Below are 12,042 nucleotides of genomic sequence, written 5' to 3'. Positions count from 1 at the left end.
ATGTCTTATCTCTCTCCCCCTCCTCCACTCACTCCACCGCCGCCCCGTACGCACGCTCACACACAGCCGGTGCACTTTCCTCCTCTTCTGTCAGACGGGAGAGAGATTCCCATCGTAGGCGTGTGTGTAGCTCCGTCAGCAGCAGAGTCTACCCTGTACTACATCGTGCGTACAGAGAGATGGCTTGCGGCTTGTAAAGAGAGAGATAGATAAATAAACGGAGGAGGCATCACAGCTCCGTTTTCGTTTTCGCGGGGATATCGCCATGAAGTCTCCGCGGCTCAGGGGAGTGATTCTCTGGATGACCGTGTTGTCGGCGCAGCTGGGGATGATGTCTGCCCGACACGGTGAGTACAAGGAAGGACATCATCAATGGAGACGCAGTTATAAAGTCCAGAATCCAGCTAATGAACTATACTATAGTGTCCCCACTCCCCCAACCCAAGCATTACGGCGCTGCGTAAAATCTCACCATTTGGCAAGGTTTCGTAGTTCGTTTGTTGAGTTTGTACTTTTTGTAGCGTAGGTCTATAAATGACTAAGTGTGATGCTAAGTGAGAAGTCTAACGGAAGACTTATTTCTGTTTCTCTTGACTTGCATTAATACTGGTTTGTTGCTTTGGGACGGGAAGTAAGTACATTGAATTAGTGGAGTGACAGTCTCTAAAATGTGGAGATTATAACTGTTTTTATGTTTACACAAAGTGGAAAAGAGCGTCACTCACTGGGACTAAAATATGGTTTCACCGACGAAATGTCGCTGAATTCTCGGTGCATGAATGAATCACAACACTTCAGCACCCATATCTCTAAAGACGGGATGTTGTCGTGATACTCCTATATACCTATATACTTGTATTATTATGGTTTATCGCAATTTAAGACTAACCCCATAGCCTACGCTGGTTTTCATAAGCTCTGTAGGCTATACATGCTTAAAAATACATGTTATATTCATGTTAGAGCTAGAGCATGTATAATAGGGTGATAGTCAGAGCATCGGCAGATTACAATCACATGCTGTGACTTTGTCGCAGCGGTGAGCAATCGTTGTTATTCCACTTTGCCACAGCGGGGGGGGGGGGGGGGGGGGGGGGGGGGGTGCATGTTCACTCACACCCAATTATCCTTTATCTTTGCCATTGGCGTATTCACTCTTCTTCACTACTTTGGGGGAATCGGGGCATACAGTATAAGTAGCCTATACCACAGCCAAGTGAGCCTAACCAAACCCAATGCACCCGCCCAGAGAGAGACTGCTTGTGCTGCTGTGCACATGACAGATTTGGTGAGTCATTAAGTGCTTTATTGTGGACTTGTATAGCCACAGAGCGCCCCCCCCCCCCCCCCCCCCCCACACACACACAGTCACACACACGGTTGCCAGTGCTGCCATGTCTGCTCAGTTCTTATTATAAGCGAATTTGGGGTTGTTTTCCTGTAAAGTTGCTTGTACATATTGGTATTATAGTTGCGGGTTGGATGTCTTTTGGTCTTGTTTCTGAAGTGCATTTGCTTATTTTGGGCTTGCTTCTTGCTTTCTAATGTTTAAACCAGTGGTTCTCAAACATGTTCATGTGAAAATAGCAGATCTACAAGCTACAAGGTCTATATATAGGTGTAAAGTGCTTATCATGGTCGCTTTTGGGGACTTTTCTTTCCGTTGCTTATTCCACTCGAAAAATCTGGCAACATTGATTCAAGGCAATTACCATTTTTCATAGACTTCATTATAGGCCTAATCTCGAATGCATGATGGTTAATTAAGCCTATTCATTGCGCTGCTGCAGTTCAGGACCATGGACAGCGCCATACAACCACCAGTTGAAAGAATAGTGCTTTTGCGTTGGCATAATTGAATTGCTTTGTGCACAGTTACACGTGTAGCTAGGCGACGCGACGCCCTATAGAACTGAAATGAGTTGAAAAGGAGATATACGAGGCTTATTGTTTTCATTATCCCAATGTATGAGTGCATGCAGTCAGTGATATGGCTATTTGTGTGCACGCTGTGACGCTGCACAGACAGCGACCGTCACCTACCACGTCAAATTCCTCGTAATTGAACAGTTTTCTGACGTTTCAGAGCGTGGGCTATAGCATACGGTAAGCTGAGTCTCTCTACACTGTTATGCAGTAGAGTAGAGTGTACACACACACTCCACTGCTGGCCTTGTTTCGTCACGTCTGACTCTGTGACTCACTCCCTCTTGACGAGCGTAATTCGCACGTCAAACGATGTTAAAAGTCAGAGAGGGTGTCATGGCATACCAGCGTCATTATGACATTGTAGAGAGTGGAGGGGGCAAAAGAAACAGACTGTGCGTGTGAGAGATAGATACACAGACACACACACACACACACACACACACACACACACACACACACACACACACACACACACACACACACACACACACACACACACACACACACACACACACAGAGTAGGTAAGGAGAGAGAGAGAGAATTTTAATCAATTACCAGTAATAACCTTTTTCACTCAGTGGGCCTGTCAGGAATATTATTCTGCCAGTTTTCAGTATATGCATTCACTCACTGCATTTTCTACAGCAATAGTCTGGCTCCGCTCAGGGGAGCTGCTTTATGAGTCTGGAGGCCATATGCAATGCCAATGAATGCATTGATTGATAGCACAGAATGATCAGACTAGGGCACTTTCTGTAGGATTGTTCTTACTAAAGTCTGTCCGTGATGGACGTTTTTAGAACTATCTAATGATGTAGTGGTTCTCAAGTTTTTCAGGCCACGCCCCCCCCCCAAAAAATATAATCATTTTTGAAGCATAGTAATAGTTCAAGCATTTATAGGAGTTGAGGCATTCTGTTTGACTCTCTCCACAGATGTACTGTAGAAATAGCTGATAGCCTTTGTTGTGAGGCGTCGTGATCTTGTAGATCGCCTATTTTCACAATGTTTGCCCGAGGCTAATGTTTGACCAGTTTTTATAGTATATTTGGTTGATTACTTTTGTTGCAGTAATGGTCTTTTCTTTAACTTTTAAAAAGGTCTTACAAGTCCTTAATTGCCACTTCACTGTTATCTTGGGACCCCCCTGAAGGTACCGACCCAGAGGTTGAGAAACACTGCAAAAATGACCACTAGCACAGTAAAACTGTGTCATAGACTCATAACTACATACAGTAAGCAAGGAATCTCATACAGTGTGCATCTCTGGTAATAGGCTACAAAACATAGGCTTGGGCTTAAACACACAAATAAAAACAGCACTTGTTCAGTGTTCCCCAGCCTCTCTCTGGGACCAGTCGAACCTGCAAACCAGGTCAGACAAACCAAATGGACCCTTAAGTTACAAGTACTGTAGATTTTATAGAGAGAGAGAGTTATATAGGCAGTGATGGAGGAAGACTGACAAAAGACAGGAAACCCTTTGCACTGTAGAATCAAATATTTGTGTGTGTGTGTGTGTGTGTGTGTGTGTGTGTGTGTGTGTGTGTGTGTGTGTGTGTGTGTGTGTGTGTGTGTGTGTGTGTGTGTGTGTGTGTGTGTGTGTGTGTGTGTGTGTGTGTGTGTGTGTGTGTGTGTCGCGCACGTCTCGTAACATACTTCCAGACGTAAAGCAAAGGTCACGTGATATTTCTGTTCCCATAACTATGAGATGAGTTAAGTGAGTTTTGTAGCTTGGATTGAATCTAAGTTCTATTTTGTCTGCTGCAGTCCAGACAATCAGGCCATGAAATTACTTTGGTTGTTCTGACAAAGAGGCAACATTGGCTGGGATCCTAATCTCCTTATACGAGATAAATTATTATTATTATATATACTTTACTTTTTTTAATATAGAGCACTGTTTCTCAACTGCTGGTCCAGGGTCTACCAGGGGTCCAAATTGACTCTTACAGGTCTGTAACTCTGAGAGTACAAATTAAAAACAAGGACCTGCAAGGGTCTATTTGGTTACGACTGTGGGGGCGACTGTGGCTCAGGAGGTAGAGCAGGTCGTCCAATGATCCATGGGTCGGTGGTTCGAATCCCGGCTCCTCCCGTCTAGTGTCGAAGTGTCCTTGGGCAAGACATTGAACCCCAAATTGCTCCCGATGTGCTGGTTGGTGCCTTGCATGGTTTCCGACGCAATCGGTGTGTGAATGTGTGTGTGAATGGGTGAATGTAATGCACAATCTATGTAAAAGCGCCTTGGATAAAGGTGCTATATAAATGCACCATTTACCATTTACCATTTGTTACGTTTTTTCACTCTCGAGATACAGACTTGTAAGATTCCATTTGGTTCCTAATGATTAAATGTCTAAATGTGGACCCCCCTGTTGAGAACCAGGGGGTTAAAGCGACGCCCAACAGAGATTCCTCTGTGAACTGTCTCTTGTCGGCTTAACCCATTTTGACCTGAGTACGATTATACAAATGCCTTCTAAATCCTGACAGTTTTTTGAAAAACCCATGTTTCTATGTCAGTGGTTCTCAAACATTTTCATGTCAAGGACCCCCAAAGATTATATGTAATCGACCCCCATCTGAAAATATGTTGTTCCAGGGACCCCCCCCCCATGCAGAAGCAAAGATTTGAGTTAAAAACGTTCTCTCTGAAAGAATATATATTCAAAGATTTGCACCACATTTTCACGATTTTTCAAAAATAGCAGACCTACAAGCTCGTAGCGCGCCACTCGGTGGCGCGCTATGAGCTTGTAGATCTGCTATTTTTCAATAGCATATAACATAATGCTAACACCAAAAGGGGTTCCCGCCCAAAATGGGTTAAATGAACTCGGCAGCGGTGCTGCATTGGCATTTCATTAATCGGCATCTGGTCTGTCTATCACGCACACAATTACACCCTGAAAACTCTGAAGACACACCATTACCTCCAATAATTTGTTCATAATTGCACAATGAAGCTCTGCGCTGGAGCAGGTGATTGAAGGAGGATGCTGATGGAGGAGACGGGCAACCCTTTCAGCCGTGGGAGAAAGAACTAAAACAGACTTTGACGAGACATGGGGATCAAATTCTGATTCCTTATTACAGTAGTGGTTTTCAACCCTTTTCGTATCGAGTTATTTATTCGCCGTTTTTGAGCCACGGACCACCATTTGACGAGATTTAGCCTCTCACTCACAAGATTCTGTCCACAATTCTATGCTGTAATGATGTGGTACCATACTGCAGGAGAAATAATAGGCAAACGTTCCACTCTTAAGATTTAAATATCTATGATTTGGTTACCAACTCTCCATAATTTAGCAGATCCACACGGTCACAAAAAAATAACCTACAACAGTCCTTTTTTCCAGCCTAATTTTGAAACAAAGGAATTGATTGATTGATTGAAATATTTATTAACAGTTTGCAGAATTACAGTACATTTCAAGCACAAACTCAATACAAAGGCTGTTAACCGTCTGCCTGCCGCCATTCATTAATCCCTCGATTGCGTATTGCCAAGGTTTTATCGCGCGTAACACTTACTTTGAAGATCCAAATATCCGTAATCGCATTGTTCCTGTGAAAAGCTGCTGTGTGTGGTATCATGACCGGTTGTTGTTGTCTCGCTCGGCGGTGGAAAAAGCTGACCGCGAGTATCACAGCGCCTGCTACAGGCCGTTGAAAACGCTTGTCTGGGACAAAGCGTCCTCTGCAATGTCGCTTCTGTGAGATAAAGCCGTCTGAAACCAGAGCCGGCAATGTAAGTGGATGCGCGCGCATTTTCAAAATGGCCGCGCCCATTGTGTCAGAAGCATAACAAAGCTAACTGACGGTAGATTTCGATACGATCGTATTAAAACATGCATTAATTAATACATCGCTGTTAAAACGGCTTTTCCGTTTGTGGCAGGCCACAAGATTCTACGTTTTAAAATTCCTATGTTCCCGGCAGGCCTCGTGTTAACTGTGAGTGGACGACCCAATTAAGCATTACACTTGTTTACAAGAGGGTCCGCCATGTTCAATTCATCAAAACATTTAGAGGCATACAAATAGACATAGAACAGAACAGGAATTCATCATGGAGGTAAAAAGGGAAAAGAAACATATACAGTGAGGGAAAAGGGGGGGGGGGGGGGAATTCAGATTTTACGGGGAATTGGTTCAGATCCCTAAAACAATACTTCTTCTTGCCCTGAAGTGGGGAACCAAAGTGGCCGTGTCACTATTCAGGCTGGAAGATGCAGAAGCAATATAAACCATCATCATAAAAGAAATAACCAGTTCTAGAACCACAGTTCTTTTCAAATCAAATCAAATCAAATTTAAAAACGACCAAAGTGCTGTACAAGTCAAGAAAAAAAACATATAGCAACAGCAATACAATCAAATAAAAACAATACATCAATGTCAAGTGGGTACATATGAATATAATAGACACTAAGGTAAGATGTGCTCAAAATGAAAGGTTGGAAATTAAACTGGGTTGTGATTAAAAGCTAGGTCGAAAAAATGGGTTTTAAGCAGAGACTTAAAAGTCTCAATGGACTGGGCGGATCTGATATGAAGAGGAAGGCTATTCCAGAGCCTAGGGGCGGATCTGATATGAAGAGGAAGGCTATTCCAGAGCCTAGGGGCGGATCTGCTATGAAGAGGAAGGCTATTCCAGAGCCTATAGGGGCAGCCACAGTAAAAGCACGGTCTCCCCTGGTTTTAAATAGGGCTGTTTTGGGGGTCAATAGTGAGAGGTGCGCTGACCTCAGGGCTCTGACCGGCTTATGGTGTTGGAAGTAGTTCTGCCAAGTAAGAGGGGGCCAGTCCATTGAGGGATTTAAAAGCAATTATCAAAATTTTAAAATCAATTCTAAATTTGACAGGTAGCCAGTGGAATGAGGCCAAGACAGGGGAGATATTTTGGTGGAAAAGGAGCCACAGTGTTGAGAGTCGTTTATCTTTCCAGCTGCAAGCCATATGTTTCATGTTTTACCCGTCCGTTACCTGGGATTGGAGCACACCGGTCGCCCGTGTGAGAGAGAGAGCAAAATGTTGTACCACTCATACAAGTGGTAATCCCTGCTTGGCCAGAGGAGATAGTTGTGCTTATGAGCTCCAGGCAGTATTGAGTCAATGAGTGGATGTCCTACAAGACTCGGGAGAACACCTCCAACCACTGCAGATGTGGTAGTAATAGTGTTTTTTTGTATTGTTGTAAATACTGTGATGGACAAAACTTGACTATTGACTATTGCAGGGTTCCCCAATAGGCGGCCCGCGGGCCATTTGCGGCCTGCGGAGCGCCCCCTTGTGGCCCCTGGAAGAATTATTAGTTTTTTGTTTTGTTTTGGGGGGGTGTCCCAGATATAAATGGCATTAAATGGGGGTCAGTAGCCTATGCATGTAAAACTGGGCACCCCCTCAAGGACCACTGGTGGTCCCCGGACCACTGGTTGAGAACATTTTTTAATTCATTAATGAAAAAATTAAAAAAACAATTTTTCGCGCGCGGACTCGGCCCCCAGCCTGGTTCCCTAGTCAAAATATGGCCCTTGAGGAAAATTAATTGGGGAACCCTGGACTATTGTAATGGTGCCAGAATGCTGGTCTTGGTCTTGGTCTTGAACCAGCCAAAATCTTCACTTGTCCCCCCTTCTCCACTCCCGCCATTGACTATTTCTATGCATTTGATGTATTACCATGTGTCGGCCTTGCTTACTGTAAATTTCTCTGGATTAAGAGCATCTGCTAAATGCCTAAATTGTAAATTGTGACTGAGACCATCTGTAGTGGCTTCTTGGGTGGTGGCAGGATCGTTCCTGTTTGTAGTGAGCTGGTGGGTGGTAGTGGTAATGATGGACAGTGAGAGAGACCATCTGTGGGTGGTGGCAGGAGTCATGGATTTCTCTATCAATTAGTAATCATATTAATTATTAACTGATCCAGAAAAGGTTGAGAACCACTCAGCCGCGTAACAGGACGTCAGTAGGCGGCGGCCCCCCACGCAGGCTGGTCAGTAGGCCCCCACGCAGGCTGGTCAGTAGGCCCCCACGCAGGCTGGTCAGTAGGCCCCCACGCAGGCTGGTCAGTGGATCAGTAGGCCCCCACGCAGGCTGGTCAGTGGCCAGTAGGCCCCCCCACGCAGGCTGGTCAGTAGGCCCCCACGCAGGCTGGTCAGTGGATCAGTAGGCCCCCACGCAGGCTGGTCAGTGGATCAGTAGGCCCCCACGCAGGCTGGTCAGTGGCCAGTAGGCCCCCCCACGCAGGCTGGTCAGTAGGCCCCCACGCAGGCTGGTCAGTGGCCAGTAGGCCCCCACGCAGGCTGGTCAGTGGCCAGTAGGCCCCCACGCAGGCTGTTCAGTGGCCAGTAGACCCCCACGCAGGCTGGTCAGTGGCCAGTAGGCCCCCACGCAGGCTGGTCAGTGGCCAGTAGGCCCCCACGCAGGCTGTTCAGTGGCCAGTAGGCCCCCACGCAGGCTGGTCAGTGGGTCAGCGGCCATTTGAAAATAGCCTATCTACAAGCTCACAATGCGTCCCAGTGATGCGACGCATTTAACCCATTTTGGGCGGGAACCCCTTTTGGTGTTAGCATTATGTTATGCTTTAGCTATTGAAAAATAGCAGACCTACAAGCTCATAGCGCGCCACTGAGTGGCGCGCTACGAGCTTGTAGGTCTGCTATTTTTGAAAAATCGAAGAACAACTGACATAGAAACAGCTTTTTCAGAAAACTGTGAGGATGTAGAAGACATTTTTAGAATCTGACCTCTGACCTCTGACCACTGATCTATACACAGAGTTCTGCAGGAGGGAGCGACGGCCGGGTGCGGTCATAACCGGTCTATGTCTCCTCTCTCTCTGTCATGGTGGGGTCATAACCGGTCTATGTCTCCTCTCTCTCTGTCATGGTGCGGTCATAACCGGTCTATGTTTCCTCTCTCTCTGTCATGGTGCGGTCATAACCGGTCTATGTTTCCTCTCTCTCTGTCATGGTGCGGTCATAACCGGTCTATCTCCTCTCTCTCTGTCATGGTGCGGTCATAACCGGTCTATGTCTCCTCTCTCTCTGTCATGGTGCGGTCATAACCGGTCTATCTCCTCTCTCTCTGTCATGGTGCGGTCATAACCGGTCTATGTCTCCTCTCTCTCTGTCATGGTGCGTGCGGTCATAACCGGTCTATGTCTCCTCTCTCTCTGTCATGGTGCGGTCATAACCGGTCTATGTCTCCTCTCTCTCTGTCATGGTGCGGTCATAACCGGTCTATGTCTCCTCTCTCTCTGTCATGGTGCGGTCATAACCGGTCTATGTCTCCTCTCTCTCTGTCATGGTGCGGTCATAACCGGTCTATGTTTCCTCTCTCTCTGTCATGGTGCGGTCATAACCGGTCTATGTTTCCTCTCTCTCTGTCATGGTGCGGTCATAACCGGTCTATCTCCTCTCTCTCTGTCATGGTGCGGTCATAACCGGTCTATCTCCTCTCTCTCTGTCATGGTGCGGTCATAACCGGTCTATGTCTCCTCTCTCTCTGTCATGGTGCGGTCATAACCGGTCTATGTCTCCTCTCTCTCTGTCATGGTGCGGTCATAACCGGTCTATGTCTCCTCTCTCTCTGTCATGGTGCGGTCATAACCGGTCTATGTTTCCTCTCTCTCTGTCATGGTGCGGTCATAACCGGTCTATCTCCTCTCTCTCTGTCATGGTGCGGTCATAACCGGTCTATGTCTCCTCTCTCTCTGTCATGGTGCGGTCATAACCGGTCTATGTCTCCTCTCTCTCTGTCATGGTGCGGTCATAACCGGTCTATCTCCTCTCTCTCTGTCATGGTGCGGTCATAACCGGTCTATGTCTCCTCTCTCTCTGTCATGGTGCGGTCATAACCGGTCTATGTTTCCTCTCTCTCTGTCATGGTGCGGTCATAACCGGTCTATCTCCTCTCTCTCTGTCATGGTGCGGTCATAACCGGTCTATGTTTCCTCTCTCTCTGTCATGGTGCGGTCATAACCGGTCTATGTCTCCTCTCTCTCTGTCATGGTGCGGTCATAACCGGTCTATGTCTCCTCTCTCTGTCATGGTGCGGTCATAACCGCTCTATGTCTCCTCTCTCTCTGTCATGGTGCGGTCATAACCGGTCTATGTCTCCTCTCTCTCTGTCATGGTACATCAGCGCTCTCAGTTTAATGGCCGTTTTCCACGGTACGTTAAGCGGCCGGTTGGCTGCTGCTACACTGTGACAGGTGTCAGGGTCAGTCAGGGCGCCTGCCTGCACACACAAACACACACACACACACACACACACACACACACACACACACACATCTAGTCCACATCTATTCAGTCTGCCTGCTTGGTATGAATTTTATGTAGTTTTCGTCAGTGAAAAAAGGTAGTCGACAGACATTTTTTTGTCATAGTTTTAGCCGAATCAATATCAACACTGCTTGGAACAGCGTCTGTTCCATTCCTTGTTTTTGTTCTTCCACCACACAGCTCACAGACAACCTGGATACATAAGAGATATGACATGGGAGTTCATAAGGCCTTAATGAAAAGTCAACGCAAACACACACTCGCAAACACAAAGGAGCGTACGTACGTGTGGCTCGTTTCCACATGACATCTGCTGTTGTTTACAACCCGCAGCCTTGCAAAAGGTCATCTGTATACTTAACGAACCTGCACGCATGCCCACCACCTCCTGACACATCTGACAGCATATTAGTAATGATGGCAGTGTTGATTCTGACAGCAAGTTTTGAATTAGTTTTAGTCATGAGCTTTTGAATATTTCATATTCTTGTCACCTGAAATGTTTTTGTTTTAGTCTAGTTTTAGTCGAGTAAATATCATGACTATTTTGTATTTTGGCAGGCCTTGATGGCGACTTAATAGCTGCGTAGTAATTACTCTTGGCTGCATTCTTAGACTAAAATGGTTGCTGCGATGCGTTGTGAGCAGATAATTGAAAATAAACTGGTATTTCTTATACCAGTAACAAGCAGGCTATAGTATATCTCAGCCAGGTCCCCTTGCAGTTGCATGTCATGTTAGTAAGAACTAGGTAGGAACTAACATTACATGGCAATGTTGTTACGGGGACATATTAGCATGCGACAGCCAGCTCAGCAGACGCTGTCATATTTACTTAGTCTGAGTTTGTCATCATAGGTTAGTTTTTATTTGGTTTTCACAAGTGAAAAAAAGGTAGTCGACAAACACTTTCATCACAGTTTTATTCGGCAACATTAACACTGCACGCAAAGCACATACCGGTACACATGCACACACACACACACACACACACACACACACACACACACACACACACACACACACACACACACACACACACACACACACACACACACACACACACACACACTACATTCTACAGATCCTGAGACATCTGACAGCTAGTCAGTTTAGGATAAACGCAGATTGGGTGCGTAGCGGCTAAGGTTTTAGCGTTGTCCCTGCGGTGTGATATGTCTTGTTGCACGTTGCACCACGTTGACCCGCATTGGCCCTAGTGATTCAACGCATGGAATTCAACGGCCCAAACCACACCAAAAGGTCGAGGCGGTTTTAGCGTTAACTCCTTGCAACCGTTTGGATCCAAGGAGTTGCATGGTGACCCTTTGGTGTGGTTAGGGCTTTAGTCCGACGTCCCAATAATCCGACATTACTAACCCTAACCATAACAGGACACGGAAGCCACGGGTGAATCTTAACCGCCCACATGTCGACTAATGCGTGCGTGACCCCCACGCAGATTCGCCCTAGACCTGCATGCATATTCTGCTAACCCAGTGTTTCCAAAACAATGGGGCACGGACCCATTTTTACGGGTCGCTAGAGATGTAGGTAATTTTCACAATTATTAAATAGTATTTTTGTACGTTTGCGTCCACCTCTGCTGTAAAAGTTTGAAACTAATAATGTGCTAGTGTTTTTCAGAGCCAAGCGAGAAGCGATCATGAATCACATACAAATCCACAGAGCTGTCCCCTGTGCGCAATAATGTTGCGGTTATTAGACCTCATTATAATTAGCGTTACGTTTCTTGTTTGTTATAATCTACGTAATGAAGTCATCACTCAATGTCGTCATCATCATAACCATG

At 46.0% G+C, this 12,042-nt stretch overlaps 1 protein-coding gene across 2 annotated transcripts in view; it reads left to right on the top strand.

The window, feature by feature from the left end:
- Positions 1-236: 236 nt before the first annotated feature.
- Positions 237-12,042, top strand: part of LOC306917274 (receptor-type tyrosine-protein phosphatase-like N) — a 60,293-nt gene continuing 48,487 nt past the window's right edge. For both annotated transcript variants that reach the window (XM_079495415.1, XM_079495414.1), the window contains exon 1: positions 237-347. In XM_079495415.1, coding sequence (XP_079351541.1) covers positions 266-347 — 82 coding nt within the window. In that variant the 5' untranslated portion in view covers positions 237-265. The remainder of the gene's footprint in view (positions 348-12,042) is intronic.

The sequence above is a fragment of the Electrona antarctica genome, assembly GCF_951216825.1.
Source record: "Electrona antarctica genome assembly, chromosome: 24".
NCBI classification, from domain to species: Eukaryota; Metazoa; Chordata; class Actinopteri; order Myctophiformes; family Myctophidae; genus Electrona; species Electrona antarctica.
Note: the sequence above shows the minus strand (reverse complement) of the source record. Positions and strands in the feature narration are given on the sequence as shown.